Raw genomic sequence first — 19,220 nt, 5'->3', positions numbered from 1 at the left:
AGTACATTAGGTTCTTCTTAGATTTCTATAACGGTTTGGTGAATAAAATACTGGCGTTGATCATCTTTGTATAGATCCAGGCAATGTCTCTGGTATATCTTACCTGTTGGTTTTTAGAGTTCCTATGTGGTCTTCAACGGACAAGTTCTGGCTTTAAACTCTTGTATTATGTAGAGTATTTTTCCAAATAGATGGCTAAATGTTTTGATCGTGGCTCTTAACTTCTTAATATATATTGTGATGGTAATATTGTTTATCAGCATTGCATCTTCGTTTTATTTCTTTGTTGAGTTTTTTAAACAAGTTCCAACTCCGTCTATCTTACGCCACTCTTATCCAGTTTTTATTTTGTTTTCTTAAATCGTCAGCCTATCGTGTAGGTGGCCGACCGACGCTTGTCTTATCTTACCTTGGTCTCCATTCTAATAACCTCTTTGTCCATCAGCAATCCATCTTTCTGGCTACGTGTCCTGTCAATCTCTATTTTAATCTGGCTATCCCTTTGATGACGTCAGTTACCCTTGTTCTTCTCCTGCCCTCTTCGTTTTGTATACTGTCTCGCAGTATTATTCTTAATACGGATCGCTCCATTCTTCTCTGTATGACTCTCTATGTCAACACTGTGAGGAGGCATTGATCAAATACTGTTCTCTTCAGGCATGTGGGCAGCTCATTTTTAAAAGTTTCTCTCAGTTTTTCATATGCTATTATCTAGCATATGTATATTCTTTTTACTTATCTAGATACCATGAATACGTAGGAAAATCCTAAAATTCCAAGTTTCAAGCGAGAGCTGCTCCATCTGATCATCTTTTCCGATAGACAAGAGAAATTGCGGTGTATTTTACTTAAGCATCGTTTCTTCATTTGGAGAGATTAATATATTAGTATAAAAATATACTTTAAAAAAGAGATATTATGTGTTACCACACCAAACGTGCTGACATGACAGGCATAAAGTTGCACTAAATTAGTCTGCATTGTAAAATATGTCTTTTCGAAGTTAATACTTCAAAATTTTTAAACTAACTAACCAAATTTTAGACCCAATAAAACAACCTTGCTTATTTATTAATTTATTGACTATTAAGTAACACGTTTAAAGTCTCTAATTTATAAAATCAAGAGTTGACATAGCATCCGCACCCTTCATCCAGCTCTTCAGGGTTTCTTCAGGGTAATATATAGATAACAAATCTTTCATTATTTGTTGAAAGTGCATGTTGTACTCTACTATGCATATTTCAAAAATTTTCATTTTTTGTTATTAGATTAGAGTATTTTTGTTTAAAAACCCTATCAAATTAAACTGCCAAACTGCTAACAAATTGTAGCATTCAATAATGGTTATGCTTATTCTATCATATTACATTTATTTTTTTTTACAAACTATACCAAGAGTTTATTTAAAATTAAAAAAAAAACACACATCAGTTTGCATTGAGAAAGGGACGAATTTTCATGCAAAATTATGATCTCAAATGTAAGCCCCTACTGCCCCGCATCAAACCCCAGTTCTTGTTTAAATAGCAAGTGTGGTCGAGTGGCAAATTACGATACATTAACCCCGATTGTAGCGGTATTGCAGTTCAATAGTCCAGCCGATCAGCAGTTTCGACACATATTGCAGACAGGTCGTCATCAATTAATTTCTTATAAATACTGTAAATTTTAAAATACTGTAAAGTCAGTTATATTAAATATATATTAAATAAAGTGCTGTAACTCTGTTAGTTGTACCTTTAAAAGGGCCTTTTTAAAAAGTACCTTCGGGAGTGACAACCCTTAAGTGGCACATCATTTGACAGGTATTTATTTTCTACGCGAAACTTTTTTTTTAATTACGGAATACCTTTGAATATAATTTCGTATTTGACTAATTTATAGGTTAAACATCAGTAATAACAAAAAACATAAAAGTTCAACAAAGTAACCAATTAAATGTTGGAAATGACCTCCTGTGACCTCCATACAATAATACAGTCCATTTTCAAAGCCTTTTCGTATATTTTCAAATACCTCCGGTGTAAATAATCGGCATTCTGTCACAATTCGTTGTCGCAACTTTGCAAGATCTGGAAGCGGAGTGGCGTATATTTTTGATTTTAGGTATCCCCACAAAAAAAATCCAAAGGCGAAAGATCCTATGTTCTGGCTGGCCACCCTATTGGACCTCTTCTGCCAATTCATTGCCCTGGGAAATGTTGATTCATAAATTGTCTTACACGTATATCATAATGTGGGGATGCCCCGTCCTGTTGGAAAGTCAGTCATCCTCTAGAAGATTATTATCAGATTCCAATGTGTTAGTGATCAGCGGATTAATAACGTCTTCTAACAAATTTAAATAGATTGTTCCGTTAAAATTTCCGTCAAGAAATAATGGTCAAATAACGTGATTTCCTAAAATACCAACCCATACATTTAATTTCCTCCATGAATAAATGAGGATTACTGTTACTCCAATAACGACAATTATGTCTATTACCTTTACCATTTAACATAAAAGTACACTCGTCAGAAAAACATGTGTTGTACAATCGATGTTGGTTGTTATTTTATAATTCGATATATGCTAGATGCTGATACACCAAATACACCAGACAGTTGTCTGATAGACTGTCGTTTATCTATTTGCAAATGACCCAAAACCACCACTTCAACTGCTTCATTTCGGACTTGACGGTCTACTTCGTGCTTTATGTTGTCAACGTCGCTACCTGTAGCTTCAAACTTATCAGTTAAATGTTTATTGGTGACTTACGTTTTTTTTTCTGAGTGGTTTGTATTGAAGATTCTTGACGTAGCCTTAGCACACTGATTGTTTCCATAGTATAGCTTAACTAATTCTATTCTTTATTCACTAGAATATCCCATTTTTGTTAGCCTTTACAATAATATCTCTGATTAGTCAGTCGTTGACAAATCATTAAAGATAATTATGATTCATTATCTTTAAAAAAAAATTCATACAAAAAAGTGATATTTTTACAAAAAAAATTATCTTTAACACAGTGGTGTTTTGATATCGATTTGCTGGTTGATTGATTTATTGTGTGGGGGTTACTTAGAACATTTAATTTGTTGATTTGGGGAACTTTGATGTTTTTCTTGTTATTACTGATATTCAACCAATAAATTAGTTAAATCCAAAATTGTCTTTAAAATTATTACGTAAATTTAAATATACATATAATATATATAAATATATATATATATATATATATATATATATATATATATATATATATATATATGTTTCACAGCAATATTTTTTAATGTGCAAAAACTATTCTGTTAAACGATGCTTTATGCTACGTTTTATATTATTTTTAATTTTTATTCCACCTTTATTTATTTTAGTTCTCCAGATAGCGATGACACATTTGGTGGTGATGAGCCAGAGGAGGATTTTTCTGGAAGAGATGATCAGTTTTTAGTATCTGATAGAACAGAAAATAAGTTTTATGGTACGTGATATATAATTTAAATAATATTTTCTATAGTTAAGGGAAAGTTACAGTAAACAACATAATTTAAAATATCGATTAAGGTAAAATCAACATTTTAGTTGGTAATAAAGTCAGGAGAATTTTGCGAATTCTTCCAAAAAAATGAAATGAAATATATCCTATACATACATTAAATCTAAAACATACATTAAAACTAACTCAAAAAATAAATAACTGAATGAATGTATAGACATAAATCGGAATTCCCACAGTGAAGTATTTTTTGACAACTCACCTACAAAATACAGTATTTAATATTGATCCAGATTGGTTTATATTAGATTATAACTTGCGTTCACGGTATATTATTCTGTTAGCTGAATTTTCCTACTTTACTGGTAGATTGTTGGTTTTGTATATATAGAGCTTTTAAAGCCTTTAATATAACATTCAGTATTTGTTATTTTATTGGAGCACTATTTACAAACTAAAGACTATTTCTTTGATGGAAAATATATTCAACAACATAACATAATATAAGAGAACACTGATTTTCAGATTCACAGAATATAGTAACTTGACATGTTTGTTTAATACATCAATTTCTTCAGAAAAATAATAATCTTAAGGTAACGATTTCTATGTCGTTTGTATAAATAAAAGAAGGCTTTTAAAGAACTTTTGACCTAGGTAATAAAAACCTAATTTTGTATTATATGTAGGTGGTTTTAATATAATATTTGGTTAGTTTAAAATTCTCAGTCTTCTGAGAAAAACTGATTATTTCATCCAAACATACAAAGTTAACTGTATCTTGTGAAAATAATAAACAATGACTTGTTTTTTTGCAAACACCTTTTTTTGTTTAGATACTCTTCTACGAGTGCAAGTTTAAGCAAGATACTTCTAAGAGAAATTTACAGTGTTCTCTAAGATATGCTACTAAATGATAGACTCATGGACAAAAATATTGAATATATTGGAATTTTCAAAATTTTTTGGTGATTTAAATCATTTATCGCAAAAAAGAATTTAGCAATATTTAATAAACAATTTTACAAAAAAAGATGCTTAATGTTAGGTAAATAAAGTTATTTTACTCTAAATTTAAATGTTAATTTAAATTGCTTAAACAACTCTTTTTAACTGAAACAAATGCATGATCAGTAACAAGTGTTCCCCCTCTAGCTTTTATTACTGTTTGCATCATTTTCAGCGTATTTGCAAGTAAATTTTGGACATATTCTTAGGTAATTGCATTTCATTTTTCTTGTGCAGCATGCCGAAGCTGCTCTATCGTATTTAGAACATGATTTATTTGTCGTATATAAATTTTTTTGCTGATCAAACATGTGCTTTATTGGATTTAAATATGGGATATACAATGGCCAATCTAATCTTTAAATTTGGACCACATCAACTCCACTTAGCAGACCACTCTCTATGGCAACGGCATATGGTCAAACATTATCGTGCATTAACATGAATCTGTCATATACAATATAACCAATATATGGCAAAACATGATTTGGCAGGATATTTTGAACGTAAGAGTCACCAGTTATTCGTCCAATCATTTTCACAAGTTCGGTGCGTCCATCCCAACGAACACCTTTCCAAAGCATTATGCCACCACCTTCAAATAACGGTCTGGGCGAAATTGCAGGTGGCAAATTGTTCGTTAACTGTTCTATAGACATGGTTTGGACCATCTAGCTTCCTTAATAGAATGATTTCTAGTCTCATCAGTCAAAAGAACATTATGTCAGTTGTCGATATTCCACTAAATATGTGTTCTTGCAAATTCTAAATGATGAGCTTTACTCTAGGATTTAAGTTTGCTTCTTTTGTTCTTCGTCTAATGTTTTTAAACTCATATTAACTTTACTCACGTCTAACATTTGGTAGCTTATTTCTGAGGTACATTGATGTCAATAATCGATTTAGTGTGGAATTAAAAACCAAAAATTAAAAACTATACAGGTTATCCTATTAAAAAAAAAACAAAGGTATAAGCAATTTCCGGTATAACCAGAAGTAGCAAATAAATGAAAATATTTTCATTAAATAGGTCACTATTCAAAACCCCTTCATCTAATTTTCATGATTCAGTTACCCTTAGTTCTCGACAAATTTCTAATTGGCCCTGTATCTGCCGCACTCTGTATAAGCAGCATTCACTACTTTCTTTCTTGGTATTTTTATTGTAATAGTCACACTTTACCAAACCTATAAATTTACTCAATTGTTTAAAGGTACTGTCCATGGAGGTGGAAGTGCTACTAGTACTGGAGGCGTGGTAGGCGCAACGGTGGGGCCTAGCTTAGGATACATAGGCCGAAGGCTTCAAGTAAGTATACATAATTTATAAGATATAAAAAATGATGTTGGGAAATAAGCTTTATATTATAGTATGTCTTGGAATAATCCCTTTTTCTTTTGGGTCGTTAGTGACTCTTACAAAACGAAATCAAAATATAACCTTACTTTTTTACAAGTAACTGATTTCGTTAAAATATAAATTTTAAGAAAATAACACATCCTTAAACATGTTTAAGCCTTTTGGTTAGTTTTGTGACATTATAATAGAGTAGGTTGCCAGTAACTGCAATAAAATTATTAAACAATTCTGTTTAAAGTCAAACCTTATTCAATTGTATACCTATTTTAACTATATTCAAGCATCCTATGCAAATTCAATATAGAAGGAATAAATATTGTGGCCGTTAAAATTAATGTAGAAAGGATTAGTTTAAAAAAAAATTAAAATAAGAAATAAGAAGATGACAGTAGTACGTAAATTAAATATTTCAAAATATTAAATCTTGAAAAAGACCAAAATGAAATACGTTTGGTCTTTTGAAAATTTAGTCGTCCATTTAGGTCTACATACATACATTCCTCTCTACAAATCATCCTCCCAACCAACCCATCCCCCCCCCCCCCCATTTATGACTTAATAAAAGTAGACACATAAACTCGCCTTTGTTTGCATTTACCAAAGAGACAACATTAGTATCTTATTCTGCAAATAAAAACATGGCCGTCATTTTATTTTCCACTATGCATTATGACGAGAAAGTAGATTCAAAAACACAAAAGCCAGAAATCGTGCTGTTTTACAACTCAACTAATAGACGATTCGATACTGTCGGCCAGATATGCGTTAACTACTCAGTACAAAAACGTACCAAACGTTGGCCTTTGGTCATTTTTTACCAATAACCTAATAGTGCTGGCATATATTTAAATGTAATTTATAATGCAACCCATATAGATGGTGAGAATCAAAGATTTTTTCTTAAAAATCCACATCCACCTCCACGTCTTATGAAGCCACATCTGTGTATGAGAGCCAAAATTCTAAATTTATCTCTGGATATAAAACAGTTTCTTCGTCCATATAGACCCAATGAAGAGCCAATAGAAATAAATATTAAAATAAAACGAGATAAAGACGTATTCAGTATGGAAGGATGAAAAATAGAACAAGTACAATCATATATCAAAGTTGCAATCAACCAACATGCAAGCAACATGTAGTGACGACACATATTTCTTTACAGAATAATCAGCCTAACGAGGAACGTAGTCCCTAAACTTTGGTTAGTGTAGTATCAATATTTATGTTTAATTATTTTTTTTTTTTTTAGTTTAAGTAAAAAGGATTTTAAAATATATAGTAATATAAGTAAAGTTAATTCGTATGTGATAAATATATAATTTTTTAATTTTTTATATATATTATTATTATATTTTTTGAGTCAATAAATCAATATTTTGCAACACTGAGGATTCCATATTACTTTTATTGGAAAAAATCCGAACTGATTATGAAAAGACATTCTTATTTGAGTGGCGTACAAAATACGCCAAGCGAGCAGTTATGTAAAATAAAATAGTGAGACCACTTAAGGGTTAAATTAATTTATTAATAAATTAAGTATCTAATGGTAATATCTTAAAAACCAGTTTTGTGTATATCTCTAAAAATCTTATTAATTATAATGTTTCTATACAATTCTAATTAGGATACTATTTAGTTACAAAATTATTTACAATATTTTCGACTAGCTGTTTACTTTTGCATTTATATAGTAATATTATTCGTTAATAGATGCTGTGTTGTATACCATTTTTTAATTAATTTTCCCATCACAAAAATATTTGTTAACAATATAGGACTAATTAAACTTTACATTGACAATGTCAAACTACAATTGTCATGTCAGTGGGCACGTGAACTTAGGCTTCTACCGAATTTATCTCGATGAATCTAGTAAAGACTTAAATTTTTTAATTCATTACGTTGTTTCGAAACTAAATTTTAAATTGTTTATTTGAACATCTATAGGATTAACTTTTCTCAAAGATATGAATAACGGAGCGAAAATTTTAGAGTACTATTAAATTCTTAGGCTAAATGTAACGCCAACCCACCTTATCAACCTCTTAGTTATCATATATTCATAAAATCTATTTAGATAAGCAGTCGATGGCACTGAGGATGAAATTGATATGAATTGCATATCCATAAATAACTTTCGATACACTAATGATATTATCTAATTTGCAGACAAATAGATATTATAACGCTTAATCGACCGAGAGACATCAATTTGTGTAATATACCGGATGGGATTCAATGCTACCGACTCGTGCTTAATACTTGCAAGAAATTCAAACAGCAAATTTTATATATAAATAATAGAAGAAAAATCATTTTTTCCCATGGCATTATTATATTATTTACTATTTTGAATGAAAATTAACTACAATTTTAGTTGAAAATACTTTTATTTTGACTTTATAATTTCCACTTCGGAAATAGCTGCCAAAATACAAATTAAGGGGACTTTAACTTTCTAAATTGGAAAAAAGACAAGTTTTAAATATTAATAGAAAAACTTATATTTATGCTTATAATTTTTTATACCTTCTTAAGAAAGTTGTAAACAGAAGGTTTTTCTGACACTTTTAGTTGTTTTTACAGAGGGCGTCTTCCAAAAAATGCATTTTAATTTGGGAAACACTGTTTTACGTTTCTGTAATGTTTTTTATTTTAATTTTAACGGGATTTAATTCAGGAGATTTAAAACCAATAAATTAACCTTTAAAAAGTAAATTTTTTATGGCTTTTATACGTGATTCCATATAAATTTCAAATAAACGCCTGTATTATAGGTGACTGTACCCTTGTACTAAAACGGTAGGTATTGTTTTTAGTTTTTAGAGGTTTATTTATAGTCGTGTATACAAAGTATCAAAAATTTGGTTTAAGGAGATTGGATTAGTATATTTTGAGAAAATGTCAGTTTTGAAAATCCTGATTTTTTGATGCCTCGAAGTTCCTTCTCTTGGCTTGTGCAATACGTGCTTCGTCGATATTTTTCGACTAACTCGTTGCTGGTAGTCCAATTTTAATTTTCATAAGGTCCATTATTGTAACGTTGATTTTAGCTCATCCGTTTAACGGACAGTCCGCTATCCAAAAGGCTATATCCAAAAGACTCAAAAGACTCAAAAACAGTAAAAATATGACACTAGAATTATGTGCTGGTTTTAGGCTTGTAAACCTCGTTTTTTATTTCGATGATCAAAAACTTACACCACTACTAGGTATAATACTCGTACCGAGGTTCTGCGTCTGTAGAGATCTTCTGGTAATAACGAGTGAGAATTTTTTTCCATATCTTAATATGTCATGATACAATTTAGATAAAAAATGAATAACAGGAGGTTTCTTTATAGTTTAAGTTTACTGAGTTTTTTTTTAAATACATAATAATCGAAACATTCTAGCTCAATACAGAGTATTAAAAAAATATATGAATATCAAAGACACCCTTTATAACAATTGCAATGCAATCATCAAATACAATTGAGATTGACAAGGACAACAAATAAACGCACCAGCATAAACTGGCTTTATTTTTAAAATGTACTGAACCACAAACAAACACACACTAGATAAAAATACTCACCCAAAACAGTAGAAAAATAATAATTTAACGTTAAATGGTCAACAGCTTAAAGAAGTAGAAAAATTTTACTACCTTAGCACAAAACTAAAAATATTTGGTTGAGATGTCAAAACAATTCTTGACTATGAAGTGAAAACTTGGAATGCAGACAGAATATTCGTAAAGAAAGTAAGGGCCTTTATTAACAAATGTCTCAGAGTTAAATGCACATTTTCTGATCAAACAAAATTAGTAATATAAACCTGCAGATGCTTACGGCGAAAGAACCAATTAAAAGACCATCATAAAAATAAAATGAAAATATACAGTCCATATGCTCAGAAAACCAAAAAGCCCTAAATCATTTCAAGAAAAGTCTGAGTTTTAAGATATCAGGACAAAAAGATTAAGGAGACTGCTTAATACATACAGATGTACATGGAAAAAGCTGGAGATAGAGAGAACAAAACATGAAGACAAGTGGAAAGATTAGCAAAGAACAGGAAAATATGGAAAAACATAGTTAAGTAATTAGCACTAAACGCCATTTGTACGGCGCAAAAGTAGCAAACCTGACTGTCCTATACTACACGAGGAGCGACAGTTAAAAGATAAAGAATGGCCCAAATTTTGTGTCTGTCATACATACTGTAACGTTTTAATGCTACTTATGAAGCTTTTCTGAGAAAATTAAACTTCTGTTTAAGTCTCAAAATTCATTATGTCATATCTACTTATCTGCTGTTAAATCTTATATATTTAAAACAAAAATAGAGTGTTATTTACCCTTCCTATGAACATCACTAAATTATCAATTTTTACAATGTCTAAAACAAAACCGCTCAGTTTCATTGAACGAGCCAAACCATAAAAATATAGAAAATATGTCCGTTATAACATTTTTAAATAATCTACGTAATTATAACTTATTATTCTTTCTTGGACTTCCTAGATTGGTCGAATTCAGACTGAAACTGATTTGGTACAATTTTAATCCTCTCTCTTTTATCTCTTATATTTTCATAGATGATTTTATAAACTTAGGTATTTATTTAGTTCCAAATTCAAAATTGCAATCAAAAGGGTGACATTGGTAAGAAAAATTAGATTTACCACTACAAATTATTTTTCTTGTAAGTGTAACAGCTATTTTAAAATAGATGATATCAAGAAAAGCTAGAAAAAACTCAAAAATAACATAATTAACTTAGCAACAGAATCACTCAGATAGAGAAAATAACAATCACTAACATATCAAAAAATAAAACTCCATTATTTAGAAATCAAACGAATACTTTAGTCAGACAAAATAAAAGAAAACACTGGCGCAGAGCTTCTTAAAACAGATGAAATAGGACTTCTGCGGAACTCAAAACGAAATATGGATAATGATGAGAGAACTAAGAAAACGAACTAATAACAACGAAACACATTTAGAAGGAAACATGGGCAAACTACTTTCGATCCTTATTTGCTAAAGGTGACGATAATGAACCATCAAAACCAGAAGTGACAATAACCGAAGAAATAAATATTGAAGAGGAAGACGTAAAGGAAGCATTAAGTAAATTAACAAATGGAAAATCACCAGGAGATGACAAAATACCGAAAAAACTTCTAAAGTACAGAGGGCCAGATCTGACTTAACAACTACATATTAAAACTAATCCAAAAAATGATAAAACAAAACAGAATATCACAAGAATAAAGATCAAACATCCCCATCCTAATAACTCTCTCCAAAAAGGGAGACAAATCGGTCCTGGAAAATTCCAGGACCAAAAGAAAATTAGAATTTACCAAATAGTCATCAGACCAGTAATGACATAAGTGGAAGAAACACGACATGAACTAGAGGGGACAAAAAGAATGTCACAAACGAAATTGTTTAAAACAAAAAAGCAAAAATAAAAACTATTGGAAAATACACTATGGGACAGAACTAGAAGTACACATTTACGACGTAGATTTAAAGTGGGGAACATCAAGAGCCGGGTAAGAAATATTGTCGAATAAAACGAATGAAATGATCATAATATAAGCCAAATGGCAACAAATAGAGTAGTACAGATGGCGAGAGACGGTTTCCCAATAGGAAGACGATCAGTAAAAAGACCACGAAAACGATGAAACAACAACTTACTAGAGGCACATTGAAAAACAAATAGTATCATGTCTACGTAAAAAGAAAAAGTAGAAGAAGAAGAAGAAGATCTAATGGTTAGAATTCATCAACCACTTTTTGTAAAAATCGCTTATACAGAGCGTTTGTTTATTTTCTTTGGCGAACTTTAAAGTACAAACAAATAATCCTCAACCGTTACCCATTTACTTATAAATTATGGCGAAATCGCAATTCACCAATAAGTGAGGATTTGGTGAATGCACCTATAACACTCCATTTTTTGATATTTCAAAAATTATTCATACATCGACCAATTCATAATTAAAGAGGCGAACTTCTACCTGAACCTTCAAAAAAAAAGAAACCAACTTGAACAATAACACTGAAAACAATAACTTAAGTGCGTGATAGATTTTACCCTATGAATTTTTAAATGAAATCGTAGCGAACAATAACTACGATATTTTTAACCAGTAGCAACAACAGTGTTTGTAACTATTTTAATGGTAATAAGCCACAATTGAAGTTTAAAATAAGTTTATTGACGTTTCAATTTTTACTTTGAAAATCGTTATCAAAATACAAACATTAATAAATTAAACAAATTCTGTGTTTTTTTACTTGGTGAAAAATTCTTCTAATAATTTAATTTTGTCTGACTTATTTATATTGACTTACTTTCTTACTTACTTAATCAGTAGAACCCATTTGTACCTTTCGGTATTGGGCCATTTATATTGACAATTTAGTAAAATTAAGTAAACGACCTTAAAATGATATTGCCAATATTGCTGACTTGCGTTCCTAGGACGACTTTATTATAAAATAGTACAATCGATTACATGAAATCAACTTAACTTGAGAATATCCGTCAGAAAAAATCATAGCATGTAATTTGTCCTGTACAAAAGACAACCACATCCCATGATGACAGTAAAATTTTCTTGTTGGTCATTCCATAGTAAATCATGAGAAAAAACCAGGAAAAAAACCTCAGAATACTATCCCGACATGGTAAGTATTTGATCTTACATTTAGTTTACTCTCAATAAACACCAAATTCTCATTTTATATGTATGTTATTTAAAAAAAAAATAAACAGTACACATACTTTAATAACCTTAACAGAAATAAGGACATATTAGCGACAGTTGTTAATTTATCAAATAGACTTCTTCTTAAGGTGCCTTCTCCATTACTAAAGGTTGGCTATAACTACAGCAAATTGCTCTCTATCTTGAGCTGTTCTTAGTATCGAATGTGTATCGATGCCTGTCCAGTCTCTTACATTCTTCAACCAGGAGCATTTTCTTCTTTCTGGACCTCTTCTTCCTTTTACTTTCCCTTCCATTATAAGTCGTAGGAAGTTGTATTTTTCTCATCTGTAAATATGCCCTAGATAACTCGTTTTTCTGTTTTTTACAATATTTAGGAGTTCTCTCTCAGTACCCATTCTTCTTAGCACCTCGTTATTGGTCACGTGCTCTGTACAAGAGATCTTCAGCATCCTTCGAAAAACCCACATCTCAAAGGCATCTATACGCCTCATGCTTGTAATTCCGAGAGTCTATGTTTCCACTCCGTATAGCAATATGGAATAAATAAACATTTTTAAAAATTGGTATCGGATATCCAACGATAACGTAGAGTTTATTAGGAATTTTTTCATTCGTTGAAATGCGGACCTAGCATATTCTATACGAGCACGTATTTCGACCTCGTGGTCAAGATCATTTGTTATCCAGCAACCAAGATACTGGAATCTGTGTACTGGTTCTATATGTTTATTATAACTACAAATATTAATGTCGACATTTGGTGCACGTGTAACAGCCATTACTTTTGTTTTATTTGTGTTTATATTTAGTCCCAAGTTATCTCCCTCTCTGGGTATGACATTCAAAAGTCATTGTAAACCATCAGCACTATCCGCAATAATGACGGTGTCGTCTGCGTATCTTAAGTTTTTTACGTATTCTCTGTTGATTTTTATTCCTTATTCAATATTTTCGAGGGCACTTTTGAAAGATCTTTTCGGAATATATATTGAATAACAGTGGAGAAAGTACACAGCCCTGACGAACTCCTCTTTTTATTAGCGCTGTGAGACGAGTGTCTATTTTGATCGACGCCATTTGATCCCAATATAGTTTTTTAATAAGTGCTGCAGTGTTATGGTCTATACCATGTTGTGTTAGGGTTTCTATGAGTTCTGTGAATAAAACAGAGAAACACGTCTTTTCGCTGATCTCGGCATTTTTGTAGTAATATCTAGAGGCCAAATAATGCCTCCCTTGTACCAAGCGCCATACGAAATCCAAATTGATTGTCGCTCAGGTTTCTTTCGCATTCTCTGTATATTCGTTGATGTACAATTTTGAGTAAAATTTTCAGAAAATGGCTCATGAGGCTAATTAATCTGAACTGTGAGCATCTATTTGCTTTATTTTTCTTGGGTATAGGTATAAATGTCGATCTAAGCCAGTCTTCTGGGAAGATTCCAGTGGTATATATTTTGCTAAATAATAGTGTTAACGTCTGAAGATTTTCTTCATTGATAAGCTTTATCATCTTAGTTAGTTTTAGAGGCTTAGTTTTATCTTCTCTCTGTATTTGATTTTCTTTAGTTTAATTGAAATTTTACCAACACCAGGATTGTGGTCGAAACCGATGTCCGCAACAGGATATGTTTTAACTCCCCTGATTCCATTTCTTTAACGTTTGTCAATTAATATATAATCAATCTGATTTCTTATTATGAGGTTTTAATTATCGCCAGGTACTTTCCATGTATATAATGTTCTTTTTGGTTGTTTAAACCAGGTGTTTGCGATCATTAGATTTTCTTCTTGGCAAAATTGGACCAGTAATTATCCTCTATCATTTAGTTGGCCAAAACCAAAGTTTCCTACTACGTCTTCGGTCTGCCCTTCACCTACTTTGGCATTAAAATGTCCCATAATAATGTTTACAGCATTTTTCTTTGTGATTTTCATTAGCTGTTTGATCTCTTAGTAGAATTCTCGTACTTCTATTTCTGGTTTTTCTGCTGTAGGAGCATATACTTGAATCAAGTTAATATTACGAGGAGCGGTATTAATTTGCAGCATAGCTACTCTATCAGATATAGGTATAAAGTTCTTTATACATGTACTGCTTTTCTGGTCAACTATAAATGCCACTCCGTTATAATTATGAGGATCGTTATGGTTATCGATGTTTGTCTGTCCAGATCCAGACCATCTAACTTCACTGAGTCCGAGAATGTTGACTCCCATTCTTTTCATTTCTCTCACAATGTTATGAGATTTTCCTGACATAAAGAGAGATTTTGCATTCCAGGTTCCAATTTTTACTTGTAATTTTTGTTTTCCACTTTCGGGTGGTTCCTAGCATTTTTCGTGGGGATACTTAGCACCCCTTGACCATCTAAGGTCTTCCACGGACTAGGGGCCTTTTGAAATCGTAGGCTTCCACGGCCAGAGTCAGAATTATAGTTTATTCGTCTTCCGGGTTTGGACCGTGTCATTTGTGAGTGACCCAAAAGTGGGTTCATCTCGACGTTTCGCTACAATTGTATGTAGCTTCTTCAGGAGAACAAAAAAGAAAAAGAAACAAAAGACAGGAAGATGGGTAGTTAGCAACGGTAACTCAGTTACTCAACGCAACCAGAGGCGAATACTAACTACCAAGATGGGCATTTGGTTACAGTAACTCAACTACTCAACGCAGCCAGAGGTGAAAACCAAATGCCAGGACAGGGATTCACGTCCAACAGCTCAGAACACTAACGCGTCGAGAGGCAGGGAGTGAATCCCAGGGATTCACTCCCTGCCTCTCGACGCGTTAGTGTTCTGAGCTGTTGGACGTGAATCCCTGTCCTGGCATTTGGTTTTCACCTCTGGCTGCGTTGAGTAGTTGAGTTACTGTGACCAAATGCCCATCTTGGTAGTTAGTATTCGCCTCTGGTTGCGTTGAGTAACTGAGTTACCGTTGCTAACTACCCATCTTCCTGTCTTTTGTTTCTTTTTCTTTTTTGTTCTCCTGAAGAAGCTACATACAATTGTAGCGAAACGTCGAGATGAACCCACTTTTGGGTCACTCACAAATGACACGGTCCAAACCCGGAAGACGAATAAACTATAATAGGGGCCTTTTGTTTTCCGTAACTTGCCATAGTTATAATATGTTGAGAATATTTAGTGTGTTGGTTTCTCCTTGCCTTACACACCGCAGTATTATAACCGATTAAACCAATATCTGATTGTCACCCATAAGTATCTGATTCCAAGCCTATTAAGAAGTCATTCTTCCGCGGGTGCTTATTTGGTGAACCTTATTCGCACCTATCCTGTATAATATACAGGACGTCCCCTATCAGCCATATGGGGCGCGCCGTGTCGGGGTTGAGGACTTCCCCGCCCAGTCTGTCTTCTGCAGAGCGCTGAAGAATCCCTACTTAGTTCAGAACTCTTCCTTCACAAAAGCTGAGACCGGCCGCGGATTAAATAGACATTTAAATGCAAACGGAGTTTAATACTGTCAAAGGGTCTAAAATTTGCTGTTACTCACCCATCTATTCCAAAATTACCTACACATAATCATCTCAGTAGAGAAAATATCTTAATATTTACCAACCCACGTAAAAAAAGAAGAATATGGGCTATTATGCAAACTTGAATTGAAAAAGTCTATTAGAATTAAACAAAACATAAGCAAAGAGAAACTAAGCGCTATAAGAAGTTAAAAAATGAGGGCTCCATAATTATCCTATCAGCAAACTGATACAGAAGGGGAATACGGCGATGAAAATTAATAAAATTAATATATAGGCCATAGGTTATAGGTATAGGCAGCGCTTTACAAAAAAAACTTTTGTCATTTCTTTTCAAAATGACGTTTAGTAAAAGTATTTAGGATTTACAGTATCTCAGATACCATTTTTCAAAATTCACTACTCACACCATTTTTTGGCCATTTTTCCTACTTGTCTAAGACTAACTATAAGCAAGATACGGTTCTTCAAAGTTGTATACTTTTAACAGTTTTTTCCCAAATTTTACAGCTTTTTTTAAAATTTCTCATTATAATTTTTTTCTTGTATATTTAGGTTACGCATTACTAAATAAAAATGAAAGCTTACTTTCTGTACTTTCAAATAGTCTATTTTTGGGACTAACGGAAACCAAGATATAGTTCATCAAATCGTGATACATTTATAACGATGTGTATGTACCTGAATTTAGAAGGAAAGAATACTCCAGTTGCAGTCGTCAGAGGCGAAAATGCCACTGAACCTCTCAAAATCATACGAACAAGCTAAATTTTGCCGAAAATATTAATTTGAAGACCCTAAAAATATGCAAAAAAGTTTAAACTCCTAACCCTGGGCTTTCCCTTAACCCCACCCCTCGTAGGGTGTAAGGGAAACGGGAAACATCGATTTGCCAAGAATTTGTACGTCGCAGAAAAAAGTGCTTTAAACAACAAATGTTGAAATAATTATAAACAGAAATTTTTATACGCACTTTTTCTGTAGAAAGGGCCGTTCTCTTAGCAACAACTTTTGAAGCAATTGGCAATTTTAAATGTGTTACGCGTGCGAAATCAATTTTTTTAATTTAATTTTTATTAACTCGAAGGTAAAAATGTGAAAGCTTTTAACCTGAGTGTCCTATCGACAAAAATTAAAATAAGTTTTAAATATGAAGAGTGCAGCTTTTTTATGTAATTTTTGCATTTTGTTGGAAATAGCAAAAATTGTTAAAAGTAGAATATTTTAAAGAACCGTATCTTGCTTAAAATTAATCCTAGAGCCTTCCACAAATGTTATGTGATGTAGCCCAATAGGGTTTTTATTGTTATACCTTTTAGAAAGGAATTTTTTAAATAATTTTTTTTATCTCTTAGTTCTAGTTTTTATGATAAAGTAACTCTCGAATATATAAGAGGATTTTGCAGAATTTAAAATCGTTATACGGTATACAGTATTTTATGACAAAAGAAAAAGAAGTGCTTAATTTAATTAAACAACGTAAGCTTGAGTACCTCGGCCACGTGATGCGGAACGAAGAAAAATATCGAATTCTTCAACTCGTTATGCAGGGTAAAGTATTTGGCAGAAGAGGACCGGGACGCCGTCGTATCTCGTGGTTGAAAAATCTCCGACAATGGTTTGGGATGACCTCAGCGGAGCTGTTTCGCAGAGCAGTCAACAAAACCATGATGATCGCCAACATCCGGACCGGATAAGGCACTGAAGAAGAAGATACAGTATCCAACAAAAGTAATTACATAAAATTAATTCAAGTTAAAGGATTTTAAAATACTTGAACTAAGACAGACTTTTCGTATCGATACATAATATATATATATATATATATATATATATATATATATATATATATATATATATATATATATATATATATATATATATATAAGTACGATAGAGAATAATAATTTAAATATAAGTTTTCAAGTCTTAAATAGATTCAAAAGCAGAAAAAGGTGATTTATGGAATGTGTTTAACTCTTATCCGGGCAAGGTGTGTCCAACGGGCCCGAGACACCAATTCTTTTATCATAAACTGATAAAAAAAAATTTATTGAATTTTATGCATGACTGAATTTGTTTAGAAGTATGTTTCCTTTAACATAATCATGAGCTATTTAAAATACTCATTATCATTTTTGAAATTATTGCGAAAGAATTTTGTCACGTAAATGGGCAACACGAGCCCGTCGGACCCTATTTGTAATTATACCTAAAGTCTAAATCTTTGTTACAGAAGAAGTAATGTTTTTGTGGATTATCTTAAGGGACTTTTATGATTCCGGAAATCCAATAATAAAGTCTAAACGTGTAACAAACAATGTAAACATCTCTTTGATGTGAACATTAAAGAGATGCTTACAACAGGTGTTATACATATTCTAAATGAATTTTAAAAACTGATAATCATTGTTAGAATGCAATAATATTGTTAGGTAGGCACCTATACATATTTTGAAATAAATAATGCATCTGCTATCAGTCGTTAGTGTCGACAACTAAGCTCCAAAAGTATATTGGATTACAGTGAAAGTAGATAGTGCGAATAGAATGTCTTGAAAACCATTATCAGCTGCAGAACTAAAAGATATTGCTAATAATTTATGGGATTCCGATGATGAAGAATCACCTAAAGTAGGTGACATTAAAAGTGACTCTGAAATTAAAGATCATCTTTCGGAAGCAAGTGAAGAGGATGATCAGCAAGTAGTATTGAGTGATAATGAAGAAGAATGTGTACAGTCTGTCCCAAACCCTTCTTTCAGTGCGTCACTAATTTTGACGTCATATAGGATTTTAAGAATGTCGAGAATTATTGCATGACATTTTAGTTAAATCTGACAGTTGCAGGATTGTAATCGGCTAAATGTGAAAAGATTATTTTTTTAAAATGTGAAGTAAAAACTTTTAGAATTCAAATTTTTTTTTACTTAACATATTAGAGGTCCCGTCCTGTATAAAAATTTTTATTGCGCCTTATATTGGAACGTTAAAATGTGGTTCTAAAAAGAACCGTTTTAATACATATGAATATCTTCTAATTGAAAATAATTTAATAATTTTTATATTACTCTTTGTTCTTTCTCGGTGTATCTCGGCATATTTAAAATATTTTTATGACAATA

The 19,220-nt window shown here is 31.8% G+C and overlaps 1 protein-coding gene across 1 annotated transcript in view; it reads left to right on the top strand.

Annotated features, from left to right (window-relative positions):
- Positions 1 to 19,220, top strand: part of LOC140451901 (solute carrier family 7 member 14) — an 812,989-nt gene that overhangs the window by 771,650 nt on the left and 22,119 nt on the right. The window contains exons 10-11 of the mRNA XM_072545857.1: positions 3,364 to 3,470; positions 5,708 to 5,802. Of these exons, the coding sequence (XP_072401958.1) occupies positions 3,364 to 3,470; positions 5,708 to 5,802 (202 nt within the window). The remainder of the gene's footprint in view (positions 1 to 3,363; positions 3,471 to 5,707; positions 5,803 to 19,220) is intronic.

This window comes from Diabrotica undecimpunctata, chromosome 1, assembly GCF_040954645.1.
Source record: "Diabrotica undecimpunctata isolate CICGRU chromosome 1, icDiaUnde3, whole genome shotgun sequence".
NCBI lineage: Eukaryota > Metazoa > Arthropoda > Insecta > Coleoptera > Chrysomelidae > Diabrotica > Diabrotica undecimpunctata.
This window is presented reverse-complemented; position numbering and strand designations above follow the sequence as displayed.